General features: G+C 39.8%; 1 protein-coding gene across 1 annotated transcript in view; it reads left to right on the top strand.

Moving 5' to 3' along the window:
- Positions 1–21791, top strand: part of LOC110778338 (RNA cytidine acetyltransferase 1-like) — a 66640-nt gene that overhangs the window by 7556 nt on the left and 37293 nt on the right. Inside the window, exons 3-7 of the mRNA XM_056831858.1 lie at positions 16861–17032; positions 17130–17252; positions 17683–17793; positions 20665–21000; positions 21115–21324. Coding sequence (XP_056687836.1) covers positions 16861–17032; positions 17130–17252; positions 17683–17793; positions 20665–21000; positions 21115–21324 — 952 coding nt within the window. The remainder of the gene's footprint in view (positions 1–16860; positions 17033–17129; positions 17253–17682; positions 17794–20664; positions 21001–21114; positions 21325–21791) is intronic.

The following is a 21791-nucleotide window of genomic DNA, read 5'->3' as shown; positions in this document are numbered from 1 at the left end:
TCTCTGGCTTCATATTCACCTCTATATTGACTGGCTACCAGCTGTGAATCGGTTTTGAGCACTATTTTCTTAGCATCTGCTGCTTTGCACATATGGATTCCTGCGATTGCTGCCTCATACTCTGCTTCATTATTTGAAGCTTTGAATTTAAATTTTATGGCATATTCGAAAATGTTGCCTTCTGCTGAGACCATTATGATACCTGCACCCGACCCTGTGACCGCAGCGGAGCCGTCTACCGAGATCTGCCAGGTCCCCAATGGCTCTTCCTCCTCTTCGTACGAGGCCTCTGCTATAAAATCTGCCAGTGCCTGTGCTTTTATGGCGGTTCTGGGTTTGTACTCGATGTCATATTCTGAGAGTTCCACTGCCCATTTCAGGAGTCTACCAGAAATATCTAACCTTTGCAATGACTTCTCTAAAGGTTGATTGGTTAACACTTGCACTTTATGTGCATCAAAGTACGGTTTCAATTTCCTGGTAGCTATCATGATGGCAAAAGCCATTTTTTCAATCATGGGGTACCTCTGTTCTGCAGGGTTAAGGATGTGGCTGACAAAGTAGACTGGCTGCTGGATCTTATCTTTTTCAACTACCAGAGCTGCTGCTACAGTTTTCTTGGAAGCAGAGATGTATAGCTGCAATATGTCCCCCACTTCTGGTCTGGCTATAGTTGGGAGGCTTTTCAAATGGTTCTTTACCTCCTTGAATGCTTTCTCTTGTTCTTCTCCCCATTTAAACGTTTTATTTCCCTTTAACACCTGGAAAAAGGGAAGGGACTTGTCCGCGGATTTGCTGATGAACCTGGTGAGTGCTGCCATTTTTCCAGTCAACCTCTGGATGTCTCGTATGCTTTTAGGCTCTGGTAGGTTGAGTATGGCTTCTACTTTCTCTGGGTTGGCATCAATTCCTCTTTCACTGACCAGGAAACCCAAAAAATTTCCGGACTTCACGCCAAATACGCACTTTTTTGGGTTTAACTTCATACCAAATTGCCTCAGTGTTGCAAAGGTTTCTCTCAGATCTTCAACGTGATCAGCTTCCTTTTTGCTCTTGACTATAGAGTCATCTACATACACCTCCACGTTTCGACCTTTTTGCCCTGCAAATATTTTGTCTACCAGCTTCTGGTATGTGGCCCCTGCATTTTTCAGACCAAACGGCATAGCCTTGTAGTTGTAAACTCCCGCGTCTGTAATGAAGGCGGCTTTTTTCCGGTCCGACTCTAGCAAACTGATGTGGTGGTAACCTGAAAAGGCGTCCATGAAACTCAGTCGGGCATGTCCACTGGTGGAATCTACCAGCTGATCTATCCTGGGCAGTGGGTAACAATCCTTCGGGCAGGCCCTATTTAGGTCTGTAAAGTCTACACACATCCTCCACTGACCATTTGCTTTCTTTACCATCACAACGTTAGCCAACCATTCTGGGTAATCACTCCTCTATGAACTTGGCTGGTAGCAATTTGTTGATCTCTTCCTGAATAGCTACATTTTTCTCTGCCGAAAAAGTTCTTTTCTTTTGCTTTACTGGTCTGATTTCCCTGTTAACATTCAATCTATGGACCATGACGCTGGGGTCAATCCCTGGCATTTCGTCAGTAGAGAAAGCAAATATTGTTAGGTTATGATACATATGACAATTCATAAATCATGCGGAAAAACCATATAGCCAGGAAAACATATTATTTACACATAATCATTTAGCATAGTTTAGATGCATACTCTTTGTTGCGTGCCTTCCCTAGCTGCGCCCGAACCGAACAAGAACAAGTCTTTAGGACTCCAAGTGTCGTCCCTCCGTAGATAGTCCACAGCACGTCCGGATCCGCCTTAAGATTGACCAACTAGAATCGCCCTTAAGGTACTATTATTTTCGGCACTTTTATAGGCAATTGTGTAATTGAATTTTGCTCTCAAAAACTCACTTTGAATACTTGAATTCTCTCTATAAATATGTGACCCTAGGCACCTATTTATAGAGTTATGGAAAAGGATTTGGAATCCTATTAGGATACTAATTTATTTAATTATAATCCTACTAGGACTCTAATTAAATAATCATTATCTAATAGTTTTAGGATTTAATCATATTTCGAATCCCGATTGCTTTAGGATTCCCGCACAAGCATTGCACGAGCACCGTACACCCGCGCAAGCCTTGCGGCCCACGCTAGGCGCACAGCGCTCGGCCCACTGCTGTTGTGCTCTCGCGCGCGCGCCCCAAGCCTTGGCTGGGCCTGGCCTTGCGCTGGGCCTGGTCGAGGCTAGGCACGCGATGGTGCGTGTTGGCTCGCTGGGCGATGGCCTGGCTTCGTGCTGGGCCTTCGTCTAGCGGGCCTCGTCCGATGCTAATTCGTACGATACGCTTCCGATTAAATTCCCGAATCCGGAATTCATTTCCGATACGAACAATGTTTAATATTTCCGATTCCGGAATTAATTTCCATTTCGAACAAATATTTAATATTTCCGTTTCCGGAATTATTTTCCGATTCCGATAATATTTCCGATTCTGACAATATTTCCGTTTCCGGCAATATTTCCGATTCCGACAATATTTCCATTTCCGATAATATTTTCCGATACGTACCATGTTTCCGTTTCCGGCAACATCTACGACTTGGATAATATTTATATTTCCGATACGATCCATATTTCCGTTTCCGGCAATATCATCGTTTCCGGAGTATTCATTTCTTGCCTGTGACAATCTCAGCTCCCACTGAAACCAAGATCCGTCGATTCCGAATATCCATAGATGGAGTATTTAATGCCATTAAATACTTGATCCGTTTACGTACTATTTGTGTGACCCTACGGGTTCAGTCAAGAGTAAGCTGTGGATTAATATCATTAATTCCACTTGAACTGAAGCGGCCTCTAGCTAGGCATTCAGCTCACTTGATCTCACTGAATTATTAACTTGTTAATTAATACTGAACCGCATTTATTAGACTTAACATTGAATGCATACTTGGACCAAGGGCATTATTTCCTTAAGTCTCCCACTTGTCCTTAGGGACAAGTGTGCATTTCCTAATTCCTTTGTCGCTCGATGCTTGCTCTTGAACATAAGGTAAGAGTTGTCATCCTTATTATGTCCAGAGGTGTTCCTCGGTTTCAGAGTTCAACTGATCAAATAAACAGATAATCATAGCCTATGATTCATCCGAGCACGGCCATGCATTTCACAGTTTCTAGCTCTCCGAGTGGCCTTGTACAACTTTTTAAGCATCTCATCCCGATTTATGGGAGGATAATCCCAATCTTGTGATCTTGAGATTAGACTTCGTTTGATAGGTGATTACCTGAGCGTTGCCTTTATAGCCTCCTTTTACGGTGCGACGGTTGGTCAACGTCAAAGCAACCAGTTCTCAAACAAGTAATCTCAAATCACTCAGGTATTGAGGATTTAGTGTCTAATAATTTTAATGAAATTTACTTATGACAGATTTTCATCTCTTACAGTAAAGTTTCATAGGTCTTGTCCGATACTAGTCTTCCCAAAGTAAGTATCTATGCAAATGATTATGACATTGCCATGTCCACATAGTTCAAGAAACAGAACTACTAGTCATCTTGCATTCTAATCGTCTAACGTTTTCTATGCGTCCAATTTTATAGAAAACTCCGACTAGGGACCATTTTCAACCTTTGACATTCAAGTTCACTTGATAGACATTTCTTAGTCACAGGACTGGTCCTGACAGTCTATTTTGAATATATCGTCAAATTGAAGGGACTCATCATTTAATAAACCACAAATTAAATGGAAAAATGAATTCTTTTCATTTATTGTGAATGATTAACCAATAATGTTTTACAAAGATTTAAACTCTAAAACTTTAAAACATTAAACAGAGACATCAAAGCCATTCTCCAATATGCTTGATTCCCATAGCTGCAGTGTGCGAGTTGTGCTTCGCCTGCGGCAGAGGTTTAGTTAATGGATCTGATATGTTGTCATCAGTACCAATTTTGCTTACCTCGACTTCTTTTCTTTCAACGAACTCTCGTAGAAGGTGAAATCTACGAAGTACATGCTTGACTCTCTGGTGGTGTCTAGGCTCCTTTGCCTGTGCAATAGCTCCGTTATTATCACAATACAGGGCTATTGGTCCTTTAATGGAGGGGACTACACCGAGTTCACCTATGAACTTCCTTAGCCATATAGATTCCTTTGCTGCTTCATGTGCAGCAATGTACTGCGCTTCAGTTGTAGAATCCGCAATGGTGCTTTGCTTAGCACTTTTCCAGCTTACTGCTCCTCCGTTGAGGCAGAAGACAAAACCAGACTGTGATCTGAAATCATCTTTGTCGGTTTGGAAACTTGCGTCCGTATAGCCTTTAACAATTAATTCATCATCTCCACCATAGACCAGGAAGTCATCTTTGTGCCTTTTCAGGTACTTCAGAATATTCTTAGCAGCAGTCCAATGCGCCTCTCCTGGGTCTGACTGGTATCTGCTCGTAGCACTGAGTGCGTACGCAACATCCGGGCGTGTACATATCATAGCATACATTATTGAACCAATCAATGATGCATATGGAATCCCATTCATTCGTCTACGCTCATCAAGTGTTTTTAGGCACTGAGTCTTGCTTAGAGTCATTCCATGAGACATGGGTAGGTAGCCTCGCTTGGAGTCCGCCATCTTGAACCTATCAAGCACCTTATTGATATAAGTGCTTTGACTAAGTCCAATCATCTTTTTAGATCTATCTCTGTAAATCTTGATGCCCAATATGTACTGTGCTTCTCCTAGATCTTTCATCGAAAAACATTTCCCAAACCAAGTCTTGACAGAGTTCAACATAGGAATGTCATTTCCGATAAGTAATATGTCGTCGACATATAATACTAGGAAAGCAATTTTGCTCCCACTTACCTTCTTGTATACACAAGATTCGTCTGCGTTCTTGATGAAACCAAAGTCACTGACTGCTTCATCAAAACGTATATTCCAGCTCCTGGATGCCTGCTTCAATCCGTAGATTGACTTCTTTAGCTTGCATACCTTTTTAGCATTCTTTGGATCCTCAAAACCTTCAGGCTGTGTCATAAACACAGTTTCTGTTAAAACGCCGTTTAAGAAAGCAGTTTTGACATCCATCTGCCATATTTCGTAATCGTAATATGCAGCGATTGCTAACATTATCCGAATAGACTTTAGCATTGCAACTGGTGAAAAGGTTTCATCGTAATCCACACCGTGGACTTGCCTGTAACCTTTTGCAACCAATCTAGCTTTGAAAACTTCAAGTTTCCCATCCTTGTCCTTTTTCAGTTTGAAAACCCATTTGCTTCCAATGGCTTGGTAGCCATCTGGCAAATCGACCAAATCCCATACTTGGTTTTCAGACATGGAGTCTAATTCAGATTGCATGGCTTCTTGCCATTGCTTGGAGCTAGGGCTCGTCATAGCTTGTTTGTAAGTCGCAGGTTCATCACTTTCAAGTAATAGAACGTCATAGCTCTCGTTCGTCAAAATACCTAAGTACCTTTCCGGTTGAGATCTATATCTTTGCGATCTACGCGGGGTAACATTTCTAGATTGACCATGATTTTCACCAGATTCTTCTAAAGATCTCTGAGTTTCATCCTGAATGTCATCTTGAGCATTCTCTAGAGTTTGTTGTTCGGCTCGAATTTCTTCGAGGTCTACTTTTCTCCCACTTGTCATTTTGGAAATGTGATCTTTCTCCAAAAAGACACCATCTCGAGCAACAAACACCTTGTTCTCAGATGTATTGTAGAAGTAATACCCCTTTGTTTCCTTTGGATAGCCCACAAGGATACATTTGTCAGATTTTGGATGAAGTTTGTCTGAAATTAATCGTTTGACGTATACTTCACATCCCCAAATCTTAAGAAAAGACACATTTGGAGGCTTTCCAAACCATAATTCGTATGGAGTATTTTCGACAGCTTTAGACGGAGCTCTATTTATAGTGAGTGCAGCTGTATTTAGTGCATGTCCCCAAAATTCTAATGGAAGTTCGGCCTGACCCATCATTGACCTGACCATGTCTAGCAAGGTTCTGTTCCTCCGTTCCGACACACCGTTCCATTGTGGTGTTCCAGGAGGAGTCAATTCTGATAGAATTCCACATTCTTTCAGATGGTCATCAAATTCATAGCTCAGATATTCACCGCCTCTATCAGACCGCAGTGCCTTAATCTTCTTGCCTAATTGATTCTCTACTTCACTCTGAAATTCCTTGAATTTGTCAAAGGATTCAGACTTATGCTTCATTAGGTAGACATAACCATATCTACTGAAGTCATCAGTAAAAGTGATAAAGTAGCTGAAACCACCTCTAGCATTCGTACTCATTGGTCCACATACATCTGTATGGATTAAACCCAATAGTTCATTTGCTTTTTCTCCAACTTTAGAGAAAGGTTGCTTTGTCATTTCGCCAAGTAAACATGATTCGCATTTACCATAATCCTCTAAGTCAAATGGTTCTAGAATTCCTTCCTTTTGAAGTCTTTCTAAGCGTTTCAAGTTTATATGGCCTAATCGACAATGCCACAGATAGGTGAGATCTGAATCATCCTTTTTGGCCTTTTTGGTATTTATGTTATATACTTGTTTGTCGTGATCTAATAAATAAAGTCCATTGACTAATCTAGAAGATCCATAAAACATCTCTTTAAAATAAAACGAACAACTATTGTCTTTTATTAAAAAGGAAAATCCCTTAGCATCTAAGCAAGAAACTGAAATGATGTTTTTAGTAAGACTTGGAACATGGAAACATTCTTCCAGTTCCAAAACTAGCCCGGAGGGCAACGACAAATAGTAAGTTCCTACAGCTAATGCAGCAATCCGTGCTCTATTTCCCACTCGTAGGTCGACTTCACCCTTGCTTAACTTTCTACTTCTTCTTAGTCCCTGTGGATTGGAACATAAGTGTGAGCCACAACCTGTATCAAATACCCAAGAAGTTTAATTAGCAAGTATACAGTCTATAACGAAAATACCTGAAGATGGAACGACTGTTCCGTTCTTCTGATCTTCCTTTAGCTTCAACCAATCTCTCTTCCAATGCCCCTTCTTCTTGCAGTAGAAGCATTCGGATTCATAAGTGGGTTGACTGACCTTCCTCTTTACAGATTTGGCGCCAGTTTGCTTAGTTGGGCTGGCCTTGTTGCCACCTTTCTTAGCATTCCTCTTCTTTCCAGATTTCTTGAACTTGCCCCCACGCACCATAAGCACATCCTGCTTATCACTTTTGAGCGTCTTTTCAGCGGTCTTCAGCATACCGTGAAGCTCAGTGAGCGTTTTGTCCAGACTATTCATACTGTAGTTCAGTTTGAACTGATCATACCCGCTATGAAGAGAATGGAGGATGGTGTCTATAGCCATTTCCTGAGAAAATTGCTGATCCAGCCGACTCATATTCTCAATGAGTCCAATCATTTTGAGAACATGTGGACTTACGGGCTCGCCTTTCTTAAGCTTGGTCTCAAGAATTTGCCTATGAGTCTCGAATCTTTCGACTCGAGCCAGATCTTGGAACATGTTCTTCAACTCACTGATGATTGTGAAAGCATCTGAGTTGATGAACGTTTTCTGCAGATCCGCACTCATGGTGGCGAGCATTAGACATTTCACATCCTTGTTGGCATCAATCCAACGATTGAGGGCTGCCTGAGTGACCCCGTCGCCTGCGGCTTCGGGCATCGCCTCATCTAGGACATACTCCTTTTCTTCCTGCATAAGAACTATTTGCAAGTTCCTTTGCCAGTCAAGGAAGTTTTTCCTGTTCAACTTCTCCTTTTCGAGAATTGATCGAATGTTGAATGAATTGTTGTTTGCCATATTAAAAACTACAATTGAAAAGAATAAACAAATAAATAACCATTCACAGTTTCTCTTAATAAACTTAAATTCTAGCATACATGCATAATTCAATGTTTATTAAGCATTTTATTCAAGTTATGTGTTCCGGCAGGTGTGAATAAAATGATTCCAAGATACTAAAATCATTGAAGAACTAAGCACAGTTTGTCGACTTAATCCTAAAACATCTTAGGTAAGCAAAAGCCTTTTGCTAATAGTCTAGAAACTATTCTTGGTTGATAGGTACGTCTAAGAACTTATTAGGTAAACCTATCGATTTTGCCACGACATAAAAGGACTCCTTACTTATATCGTTGAGTTTCACCAAAACTAACATGTACTCACATTTTTTTGTGTACCTTGCCCCTTTAGGACCAATAAGTAACACCTCGCTGAGCGAAAACTATTACTAGATTGATGTAAAGGATATCCAAGCAAGTGTATATTTTGGCATGGCACCTTTTAACTCAATTTTTAAGTTTGGAACTTAAGGCTCTTACTATGTTGGTTAGATTTTAAGTGAACTAAAATCCTTAATCATGCAACATAATCAAGCTTTTGATCTCATGCATTTTAAGACATATTTAAAGCAATAAATAACTTAAAGCATGCATAAGATAAATGTGATCTAGTATGGCCCGACTTCATCTTGAAGCTTTAACTTCAAAGTCCGTCTTGAAAATCTCTGTGGGAGGCACCATTTTCTTCAAATAGGATAAGCTATAATTAAAACTAATTACAACTATTTGATGGTACGCAGACCATATTTGAATTGAAAAACTACTTTGGTACTTTAGACCAATTACATTCAAAATTAATGGTACGCAGACCATATTTTCTATCCTATTTGGGCCATACTAAAATCACTTCATAACCTGCAAAACAGTACATATACAATATATACCATTCACCCATTCATTATCATGAATGGCCCACATAGCTGGTTAGTAAAACACATTATGCATCACGTAAACATTTGCAGCAATTAATCAAGGGCACCAATAATCTACCAATTATTCAGTCCTTATTAATTCTAATCAAGTTGTTTTAACCTTAAGGATTTGTAGACCTAATCAAGAGTTTATGACTAAAAAGGGCTCCCACTTAAACCAATAAATTCATATGTTTTACTAATTTTAAACATAAAAATGTATTTCTAGTCTAACCGGAAGCATACAAATTTAATTAAAATTTACGGATTTTTCATGAAATACCCCCGAATTTTGGCGTAATTCACCAAATGCCCCTCGACTTTCAGAAATTCACCAAATGCCCCTCACAAATGACTTAATACCCAAAATACCCTTACTAATGATGCGCCGTTAGTCCTCCGTTAACCTAATTTTCAAATTCACCAAATACCCCTATTTTAATACTTATTTCACCAAATACCCTTATTCAGAAACTTAATTCACCAAATACCAATAACTTAAAATTACTCATTTTGATGCTCAACGGCTAGTTTTTGTGTTTGAAAATTAGCCGTTGCTTATTGTTTGCTTATAAATACTCTTTTTCTGACGGTTTATTGTAGTTTTCCTATTATTTTGTTAATTTCATATCATTTTTGTCATGAGTTTTCTTTCAAAATCATCATCCACACCCAATGAGTCCACATATGTAAGAGTCCCAAATAAATTTTGTTATCATGGGAGAAAATTTGACATCCGAATATCTTATACAACACTCAATCTGAAGCTCCGGTACAACACTAAAACATAAAACACTCCTAAAAACACCTCAAAACGTCGCAACTCTTCAAGAAAATAGCTACTTCTTTTGTACCTTATTCTTTATGTGACCAATTAATTATATTTACCATGCAATCGGAAGGTATTCCTTTTTCAATATGGGAAATATCTTTAACATATGCAAACAGATTAAAAATAAAGCTCTTATTAATTTTATTCTAACGCATATGTTCCAGCTACCTCGGCTTCTATTGCTTCCATGCCACATATTTAACGTTAACTCCCTTTTGTCTCCTGTCTCTACTGCCTCCAAACATCTTTCTTCAATCTCCTAACTTTCTCTCAACCTTACAGTCGAGGCATAAAGGTTTTCCCACTTTTCTTTTGAGCTAGGTCCTATTGACATGGTCAGATTTATGGACAAATGTCTATTTTTGGATTTGAGGGAACAAGAAAAAAAAAATGAAACTAAGGTATGTTCCAAAGCTCATGAACCAGTGAAAAAACATGAATCTTGGCACAAAGATTTGCCTCCAAACTCAAGATTTTCACATCATGAATCCAAGTTGAAATCGAGGTTGTGATAAAAATATATGTGTTATTGAACTTGATTTCTTAGTTTCTTTACCATTCGGACAATAAGAAAATTAAGGTGTTAGCTTTAGATTGAATTACTTCAGCTTCACTTACATAAGATCCCTTTGAAAATGGGGTTTTTTGGCCTTTTGCTCAGCTAAAGTGCATTGTCTTTACTGGATGAGGCCTGAACTTATTGGATCATAATTGAAACTTACTGAGTGTTGTATCGGAGCCTCAGATGGAAATTTCCTCCCATAATATTAGAAATTGTTTGGGACTCTTACATATGTGGATTCATGGGTGTGGATGATGATTTTGAAAGAAAACTCATGACAAAAATGATATGAAATTAACAAAACAATAGAAAAACTACAATAAATAGTCAGAAAAGGGGTTTTTATAAGCAAACAATAAGCAACGGCTAATTTTCAAACATAAAAACTAGCCGCTGAGCATCAAAATGGGTAATTTTAAGTTATGTGTATTTGGTGAATTAAGTTTCAGAATAGGGGTATTATATGAAATAAGTTATAAAATAGGGGTATTTGGTGAATTTAAAAATTAGGCTAACGGAGGACTAACGGCGCGTCATTAGTAAGGGTATTTTGGGTATTAAGTCATTTGTGAGGGGCATTTGGTGAATTTCTGAAAGTCGAGGGGCATTTGGTGAATTACGCCATAATTCGGGGGTATTTCATGAAAAATCCGTAAAATTTAAAGCTCATATAAATTTATAATTGAATCCAAAAGTTTAATTTAATTTCAGTCGTATTTAAATTAATTCATGATTTTAATTTTAGTAAAATAATTAGAATAAATAAAATTTATTATAATTACAATATTCAAAATTAAAATCCAAGAAAATAATTTAAATTATTAATTTTAAAATTAATTAAAATTACGTAAACTGAAAATTTCAAATTAAAATTTCAAAACGATCCAATCGCAACGCAACAACCCCACGCAACGTACGCCCATGGGCCACACGCACACAGCCATCGCTGGCCATGTGCGCGCAGCCCATGCGCTGCGTCGCATTATTGTTGCTGCTTTCCTTCGCAAGCCATCACGCGAGCTGGTGCTCGCTGCGCGCGCGCCAGCGCTCGATGCACGCGAGCCATCGCTCGCTGCGCTCGCTGCATGCGAGCCAGCGCTCGCTGTGTGCGCTCGCCAGCGCTCGCTTTATGCGAGCCAGCGCTCGCTGCGCGCGCTTGCCAACGCTCGATCCTGCGAGCCATCGCTCGCTGCGCGAGGCATCGACGCTGGGCGTAGCACTCGTGGCACGCGAGCTTGCGCTCGCTGCGCGCGAGGCTCCGCACGTTTGCGCGAGGCAGTGCGCGTTGTGGCGCAGCTCGCTTGCTGCCCACACGCGACTGCTGTGCCTGCCTTCGCCCTCGCCCATTCGTCCATTGCTCACAGCCCACGGCACAAGGCAGGGCTGCTACCTTGTGCTCGTGCACCATGGCCTTGCTCATTGCATTCGTGCCGCATGGGCGACGAGCTCCCTTGCTCGTCGTCACATGCCCGCATTATACAACACCCCTTAAGGGTAACACGTAGCGTCCATTGCTTTGTGCGTGCAAGTTATATGAACGAATCGCATAAAATTTAAAAAATTTATATTTAAAATTAATGACAAATTAATAAATAATATTAATTTCATAATTTTAGGGCGAAAAATCGAAAATTTATTATTCAATTGATTTCCGATTAACATGGATTCAAGTCTAGGTCATAAAAATTTAAAATTTATCATAAATTTACAATTTTTATGGTGGTTTTTAATCATAGGTATCTAATTAAATTATAATTAATTATGAAAATCAAATTAATTCTAAATTATTCTAATTTTCAACAAATTAATCATAATTACAAATTAGATTGCATAATTAACAAGGCTAGGCATTCAAATTTGTTAAACATATACAGTAGGTCAATCAAAAATTCAAGATTTATCAACAAGAATCGCAAATATTTAATTTAACATCTTAAATTTACGAAATTTTGCATTCGAAAAACTAAAACCTCCGAAAAGTCATAGTTAGGCTTCGAATTTGAGAATTCTGGGTTCGGCAGAAAAATACTGTTTTTGTCAAAATTTTAGAATGACTTTTACATGCGAAATTGATACAAAAATCACTCGATTTGGATGAGTAACGAAGAAACTGCCGAAAAACTGCGTACGTATAATTAAATAAACGCAATTTGCAATTAATTAACAATTACGAAAATTAATCACCCCTTTTAATTCTTTCAAATTTGTAATATTTAACCATGTTCATGCAATTTAGATTATGAAAATAATAAGAGGCTCGTGATACCACTGTTAGGTTATGATACATATGACAATTCATAAATCATGCGGAAAAACCATATAGCCAGGAAAATATATTATTTACACATAATAATTTAGCATAGTTTAGATGCATACTCTTTGTTGCGTGCCTTCCCTAGCTGCGCCCGAACCGAACAAGAACAAGTCTTTAGGACTCCAAGTGTCGTCCCTCCGTAGATAGTCCACAGCACGTCCGGATCCGCCTTAAGATTGACCAACTAGAATCGCCCTTAAGGTACTATTATTTTCGGCACTTTTATAGGCAATTGTGTAATTGAATTTTGCTCTCAAAAACTCACTTTGAATACTTGAATTCTCTCTATAAATATGTGACCCTAGGCACCTATTTATAGAGTTATGGAAAAGGATTTGGAATCCTATTAGGATACTAATTTATTTAATTATAATCCTACTAGGACTCTAATTAAATAATCATTATCTAATAGTTTTAGGATTTAATCATATTTCGAATCCAGATTTCTTTAGGATTCCCGCACAAGCATTGCACGAGCACCGTACACCCGCGCAAGCCTTGCGGCCCACGCTAGGCGCACAGCGCTCGGCCCACTGCTGTTGTGCTCTCGCGCGCGCGCCCCAAGCCTTGGCTGGGCCTGGCCTTGCGCTGGGCCTGGTCGAGGCTAGGCACGCGATGGTGCGTGTTGGCTCGCTGGGCGATGGCCTGGCTTCGTGCTGGGCCTTCGTCTAGCGGGCCTCGTCCGATGCTAATTCGTACGATACGCTTCCGATTAAATTCCCGAATCCGGAATTCATTTCCGATACGAACAATATTTAATATTTCCGATTCCGAAATTAATTTCCATTTCGAACAAATATTTAATATTTCCGTTTCCGGAATTATTTTCCGATTCCGATAATATTTCCGATTCTGACAATATTTCCGTTTCCGGCAATATTTCCGATTCCGGCAATATTTCCATTTCCGATAATATTTTCCGATACGTACCATGTTTCCGTTTCCGGCAACATCTACGACTTGGATAATATTTATATTTCCGATACGATCCATATTTCCGTTTCCGGCAATATCATCGTTTCCGGAGGATTCATTTCTTGCCTGTGACGATCTCAGCTCCCACTGAAACCAAGATCCGTCGATTCCGAATATCCATAGATGGAGTATTTAATGCCATTAAATACTTGATCCGTTTACGTACTATTTGTGTGACCCTACGGGTTCAGTCAAGAGTAAGCTGTGGATTAATATCATTAATTCCACTTGAACTGAAGCGGCCTCTAGCTAGGCATTCAGCTCACTTGATCTCACTGAATTATTAACTTGTTAATTAATACTGAACCGCATTTATTAGACTTAACATTGAATGCATACTTGGACCAAGGGCATTATTTCCTTCAAATATGTCTGCATGTTCTCGCAGTAGATCGATGATATTTACCCTCAGTGAAAGATCTATATCTGTGCCAACTCGGACTGTCCTGTCCTCTACCCCTTCCTCCATTTCTATCTCTTCTGTCTCCTCTGTCAGTGCTGGTTTAATCAGTTCTTCCTCCCGATGCTCAAATTTCTCCATGTTCAGGATAGAGTCTTTTTTTCGTTCTGCTCTCTTTCTTTTTCTGGACAGGGGAATGCCTGCCTCTGCCAGGGGCGGGGGTCTGGGTGGCTGCTTTAGGGCTGTGTGGTAGCATTTTTTGGCCTGTTCCTGATTTCCCCTAACCTTGGCCGATCTATGATCATTTGTGGTGTACATCATGGTAAGGTGATAAGTGGATACTACTGCCCCTGCGTCGTGGATGAAAGGTCTGCCCAGGATGGCATTGTAGGCTGCGGGTACCTTTACTATCATGAAGTACACCATGACATCTTTGATGTCTTTACCCTGCCCAATCTGCACTGGCAGGCTGACTATGCCTTCTGGTATCACTGTTGCCCCTGTGAAGCCAATTACCGGGTAATTGACTGGTTTTATACGCTTTTCATCAATCTGCAATTCTTGGAAGGCTGGCCAAAATAAGATGTTTGCAGAGCTGCCTCCATCTATCAGGATACGGTGGATTCTCCTGTTAGCTACATTCAACGCCAGCACCATGGGGTCATCATGGGGGTAAATTATGCCTTTGCAGTCGTCCTCTGTGAAAGTGCACTGTGGGATCTTCGGGGGGGGGGGGGCAGGCCATCTGCCAGAGTTGTGATAATTGACCTGGTGCTTAAATTCACTTATACTGGCCTTGGCACCGCTAGTTGTGGTTCCAGCATAAACCGGTCCTCCTGTTATGACTAGAATGTCGCCTGACCGTTTTTGATCTGCTGGGTAACTCTGCTTGGAGTCTACCTTCTTGCTGTCGAATCTGTTATCATTGTCTCTGTTTTCATAGGTTCTGCTATAAGAACTCTTTGCTTTGAACTGTGTCAAGTATCCCCTCCGGATCAAGTCCTCAATATTATCCTTCAAGTGAGTACATTCCTCCGTGAGATGACCATGATCTCTATGAAAATCACAATATTTCTTTGGGTCTCTGTATTTGTTATACACTTTAGGTGGTCTCTGCCACTTTTCATCCTCCTTACTGATAGCAAAAATTTGAGTTCTGGATGCGACTAAGGGAGTATATTCACTGAACTTACCCCTCTTTTCAGTTCTGAATTCATTACCTCTTCCTCTGGCCTGCCTGTGCCAATCTTTTCTGGGCTGCTGATTTTCTTTTCTGTCTGGGTATTCTTTTTTGTATGGCTCTTTCTTGCTCTGACTGCCGTAATTATTCTCACTTGCCACATATCGACGTGAGGTTGCTCTGCCAATCTCTTCACTCTTTATAAATTCATTTGCCTGTCCCAGCACCTCTGCCAGGGTTGTGAATGATTTTCTGCCCAGATAGCTTTTGAACTCTCCATCACGCAGACCAGTCATCATAGCCAGGACTGCTACCTCTTGCTGCAACTTGGGTATATTCGACGCCTCCATATTAAATCTGGATATGTATTCCCTCAGAGATTCCTGAGGCCCCTGGATGACTGACATTAGCTCCCCTGTCATCCTTTCTCTGGCAATGTTTGCCACATATTGGGTGCGAAACAAGATAGCTAACTGTCGGAAAGAGGTTATGGTGCCTTTGGGTATTTTACCAAACCAGCTCTGTGCTATCCCCTCCAGTGTGGAAGGGAAGACTTTACACCACATAGAGTCTGTGTTGGTGTATAGCATCATGTGTCCCCCAAAGGCAGAGAGGTGATTCGTTGGGTCTGTCTTTCCGGAGTATTTGCAAGTGGGCATTTTTATCTTTTCCATTTTTTCGGAGAGTATTTCATCGCAGAAGGGAGAATTATCAGGCTTAACTACTGCTTGAGTGGGATTTGGCGTACCTGACACGGAGTGGTGCCTCTGACTGGGTGCTTGTTCGGTCCTTGCTCGGGGTTGAGCTCTGCTTGGCGTGATACTTTCTGCCTCATACTCTTGACTGTCAGCCCCTTCCATTTCCTGCTGCAGATTCCTCCTCCAAACATTCGGACTGTTTTGGGGTCTGGGACGTTTTCTCCTCTGCTCAACCTCAACCTCTGGGGCTGTCCTCATGACCTGGGCTCGTGGTGTTGTTTGAGTAAGGAATGTCAGGACTTCTATGGCTGTGCGCATCTGGTCGGGTGAGAACTGTACCCCCAGTCGTGCTAGCGAGGCACTGGTTGGAATTGGGATACCCTGGCCCTGGCTAGGGGTTGCCATAGCTCTGGGTTGTGGTGTTTCTCTTGGCGGACCAAGACTTTGAGGCATTCCGAACAAGGGTATGTTTGTGGTTTTCTGGTTGTTTTTTGAGGTGGGTGGTTCTATCTGTTGGATTACCGGTTCGCTTGACTCGGTCATTATGTGGGACGGTAGATCTTTGAGAAGCAAGGTCTGGGAAGTCCCCTCCTTCTAGAGCCACTTGTTCCGAGTATGGAAGTGGGAGGATGTTCCGAAGCACCTTGGCCCTGTCAAGCAGAGCAAACGTGAGCTAACCTCGGGGGTTTAACCGAGGAAACCCCCTCCGATGCCTAAGTCAGCAAATAGATAAGAAGTCTTTAGAGAGGGAATATAGAGAGAAGGTGGAGCAAGTATCGTGTGTAAGAATGTGTCCCATCACGAGTGATGTGGGTGCTATTTATAGGCGTACTATTCTGTACTTTGGCCTACTCGGATGCTGCCACGTGTATGACGGCGATGTACTTTATTCCTTGTCGTTGTCGTTTAGCCTACAGGTCCTTTCTTGGACTGATGCAGCTTTGTCGAGCTATGCTCTGTGTCCTATACGTGATCTGGGAGGTTTGATCTGCCTGGGTCGTATATGCTTGGTTTAGAGCTCGGAGTCTTTCTTTGACTTAGGTGTGTCCTGGGTGTCAGAGTTTGCTCTGCCACTAGTGTTCTGTCCTTGCTGGATATGACCCCGTACAGCAGTCATAAGAAAAAACGTGTTAAGCAAGTGAAGAAGATGATGCAAAGGGGACTACTTGATCCCGAAAAGGTTGATCCTTTTTCTTTATTTATTGAGAGCGGAGTGGTCTCTCATTGCTTGTATCGCGATTCAGAGAGGATACTTGGAAATACTTATGGCATGTGTATTCTGCAGGTGGATGCTTCTTTCTTTCAACTAATTTTTTTATATAGAAATCTAATCTTTGTGTTCAGCCTGCTAATGCTCATACGAGTTCTTTATCCTTGTCTAGGATTTTGAAGCTTTGACGCCAAATATCCTTGCAAGAACTATCGAAACTGTGGAAGGTGGTGGTTTAGTGGTTTTGCTTCTTCGTTCTCTTTCTTCACTTACCAGCCTATGTACTGTGGTCATGGTATGTTCAAATATCTTTATTGTATTATCTGCAACTAAATGGCTAATTATACAACAACATGCTTTGTATCCTGTCGGCGTTGCAATATGATTTTATCTCCACTATGCACTTCCATATTATTCTTTGTAAATAATATGTATTCCTGGCTAAATGGTTTTTTCGCATGATTTATGAATTGTCATATGTATCATAACCTAACAGTTCTATCCTCTATTGAACCCTGGAAGGTAAACTAACTTTTTTTCGATATTTTTGGGGAGTAAATTTTCTCTCTTTTTTGATATAGGCCTTAAGTGGAGCTTAATCTTGAATTGGATATAAGTTTTTTGACATTTTCCCATGGAGACTCTCTTGGAGTCTTGGTAGTTTCATGTATTGTAAAAATTTGAATGTGGCATCAGTTCGAGTCAAAGTTTTTCTTTGTGATTAGGATAATAAGTCTTTCTCGGAAGCACAAGAAGAGTTGAAGAAGTTGAAGGGACAGCTTCATGATGTCTTACCTGTTGGCCCATTGGTTAGTGCTTGCACGACATTAGACCAGGTTAGTGGGATGTCCATGTAGCTACGTAGAATATGTTTTGCTTCCCCATCCCTTCTCGCTCCAAAACCTATAGTGATGAAACTGTATATGTTATTTTCCTGTTGTTTCTTTCTCTTATTTCTTTAATTCCTTTTTTATAAAAAATAATTTTCCTTTTGGGGTTGTTGGTGGGGGTGTTTGGCAGGGCAAGTCTGTTTCAACACTCCTCGATGCCATCTTGGACAAAACACTTCAAGCCACATTTGCACTCATTGTATCTATGTTGTGTTGTTTTAATTGTTTATAGTTAGGATTCTCTGTATCGTAAGGATTCTTAAGTATACACAAGTAAGGAATCATAGCATAAATAAAATTTACATATTTATTCTCCCTGCGTAGTTTAAAAAGAGATACACTTTCCTTAAAATGTCGTATTTTAAAAAGAGATATATACTTTCCTTTCTTGACATGTTTTGGTCCCCACTTCCTAGGGCTGTCAATTTTCAACCCGAACCGTTGAACCCGCTGGGTTAACCCGAACCGTTAATAACCCGAACCGTTAATAACCCGTTAGTTGAAACCGAAAACAAACCGAACCGATAACATTCAACTCGAACCCGAACCGTTTCGAGAATATTAACCCGATTAAGACCCGATACCCGATAACAAACCGTCATGCGTCAACCCGAACCGTTTGAACCCGAACCGAATGGACCCGAAAACCGTTAATGACCCGAAAACCGTTAATGACCCGATTTATTTCTACCCGAACCGTTTCAACCCGGAAAACCCGTTCACAACCCGAACCGTTTCAACCCGGAAAAACCCGTTCACAACCCGAACTGTTTCAACCCGAACTGTTTATAACCCGAACCGTTTACAGCCCGGAGCGTTTACAACCCGGATCGTTTTAATTCCATTTTAATATAGATGATTTTGATTCCATTTTAATAATATGATTAATAAATATTACAGGACATAATAAAAGACATTGACTGACTTTTCTTAATTAAGTTTATGAAATTAATTAGATAGTGAACATACTACATTAGTTGTTCGTCAAAAAAGAAAATAACATTAGTTATAAATCACGTAATCAAATTTTATTGCCTCTTTTACCTTTTTTGCTTTAATAATGTTGATATTACAATATAAACGCATTGAAAATTGTGATTTTAGTAATAACCCGACATTGTTTAAAAATTTGTATCCGAATTGATCTGATTAGACATGAACCAGACACGATATAAACCCGATTCGGTTACAAGCAGGCTAAACCCGTTAACAAACCGAACCGAATGGACCCGACCCGATTATAATCCGACCCGATTATAACCCGACCGATATGAACCCGAACCGATATGAACCCGACTTAACCCGTTTATGACCCGACCAAATATGACCCCACCCGATATGAACCTGACCGATATGAACCCGTACCACATAACCTGAACCCGAACCGAATCGTTAATTTTTCAACCTGAATCGAATCGAACTGATAGCAAAATGAACCGGTTTCAACCCGAACCGATGAACCCGAACCGAAACCGAACCGATGACCCGATTTGACACCCCTACCACTTCCCATTATATTAATATTTCTCTCTTTCTTGTGGTTCCTGCATTTATTCATATTATCTTTTTACTATGATAAATAATTCACCCACTACCCCACTTTTATCCTATTTTTATTAATTCAAATCACTCTCCTAAAACTACGTGCCGGTCAGAGTGTATCTCTTTTTAAAATACGAAGGGAGTAATATTTACCATCATTTACCTTCGTTATCAAGGTTCTTTCATAGCTGGAAATGTGAACTGGGTGTTCTATCCGAGAACGTGACAATGTAATCATCAATTGAGTAGCTGAAATGAAATTCATCGACTGCAACTTTTGTGATGTATAAAATCACTGAGGCTCTAATAAATTATAGATTCTCTGCTGGTCTTCCTGCGGTTGAATATCCTTAATTCTCGACCTTGTAGTTTCATTCTTTTTCCTGTCATCTTCATTATGACATCACTTTTTACTATTATGTGATGGACTAGCGGTGCTTAAAGAGAGAGTTAAGGGAGTCCATACAATAAAATGGTTTTAAGTTGACTGTACTTAAAATGTAATGGGTAAACGACATGTCAGATTGTAAATTTTAGTTTTAGGTGGGAAATGGTATATTTTAGGAGGGAAAGGTTTTCATTTTTTCCGCCAGTTTGCTCTTCACAACGGGTATTCTAGCGCCCAAAACTCCTCTGAAAAGTTCCCCGCCTAAATACCCCCCAAAAAAAAAAAAAAAAAAAAGAAAAAAAGTGAAGGTGAACATTAAGTATCCACAGAAGGTTATCACTTACCAGGCTTGTTGTAAGAGGTGAATATTCATGAACTCCATTTCTACTTCTCATGTAATACAAAGCAATTACTAAGTAATCTTTTAACTTTGTTATCTACAAATTTGTTCTCGTTTTATGTTTTTTCTTAGTAAATTTTTTTCCTGAATATAATCCTTATTAATGTATTGTGATTTTATCATTGTCGTATAATCTATGAACCATTAATTAATCAAGCGGAGTAACCAATGTTGTTGATTGAAGTTGACGGAGAAACCTATGTACCGTGTGTGTATAAACATTTATTTTCGTGGATAACTTATGTATGTTAACCATTTTAATTTAATTAATTGTATATGTATAATTAAAAACAAAATGATATTTTATTATATCAATTAATTATTTGTTTATTTGAATTAAATTTGATTTGTATAAAAGCATCCAATGCATCGGAGACTATAAAAGCATCCAATGTATCGGAGACTCCCGCCTCAATTAATCTTCCCCTATATGTACAGTATGGAGACTGCATCCATTGATGTGGATATTAAGATTCGGGAAATACAGATGATGGCAAGACATGCGCGTGAGATTGAGAAAGGAGAAAGCTCTCCAAGTGAAGGGAGTGAATTGGATGAACAAATTCCAAACGAGATGCACTTGGTAGAGAGAGATACTGTTGAAGGACTTAAGGACTCGATTTGGAGTGATGTATTGGAGAAACAAGCATCCAATGTACTGTCATTCATAGGGGAAGATGTTTCAGAGGAACATGTTGAAGGTGACATGAATCTCACGAATAACGTTTTAAGTGAAGAATCTGCCGAGGTTTCTGGGGGGGGAATGGATGTGGGGCCTCATAGCATTTCGAATGGTAGGATAAGTGGTCATTCAAAAACCCAAGTTAATAGTTCTATTCAAAGCCATGATATACCTATTTATATGTATAAAAGCATTGTATGATTTATTTAAATTTGTATTAATAATTAACTTGTTTAATTTCATTTGTTATTCCAGAGTACAATGGTTACTATAGACCTTAATGTTGAACCTGTCGTTGGAGAAGGAACTATTGTGAATTCAACTACGCCTACCACCTCTTGTCCAGGAATGTGTTTTGAGTCCGGTCTTGAGTTTAGTGAATTTTACCATCGTTATGCTTACATGACGGGTTTTGAGTTGTTTGTAATTGGTAATAGGATAAAGAAGGAGTACAAGGATAAGGGTGTTAGTAAAATTAACTTTTGATGAAAATAAAAGGAAAATATAAATAACATCCTACTTGTGCACCCTCCTTACAAATTAATAATAATTAAATTGTTATTTATGTTACATTCTTTTCAAATATTTCTATCACTAACGACCAAGCTCGTTATTAATGTATTTATTAATTAGATGGTTATTTCGATCTAATTGTTTTAATTTTTTCGAGTATGTTAGGTGTCTCGTGTGTTTTTATGGACAAATAAAGTACGTGTAAGCTCCCTCTCAAAGCCAACCCTTCCATGTGTCCAAAGCAATTCTCATTCCCGGATAACCTAGTACACTGACACCTAAGTAAACTCGATCGTCTAAGCCAACCCTTTCATGTGTCCCAATCGATTCTCATTCCCGGATAACCTAGTACCATGACACTTAAGTGAACTAGTTACGAGGATTAGCCAACCTTTCGTCCGACATGTAGGTGAGTAGGT

This window comes from Spinacia oleracea, chromosome 6, assembly GCF_020520425.1.
Source record: "Spinacia oleracea cultivar Varoflay chromosome 6, BTI_SOV_V1, whole genome shotgun sequence".
NCBI classification, from domain to species: Eukaryota; Viridiplantae; Streptophyta; class Magnoliopsida; order Caryophyllales; family Amaranthaceae; genus Spinacia; species Spinacia oleracea.
The sequence above is the reverse complement of the archived record's forward strand: the minus strand, read 5'-3'. Positions and strand labels throughout refer to the sequence as shown.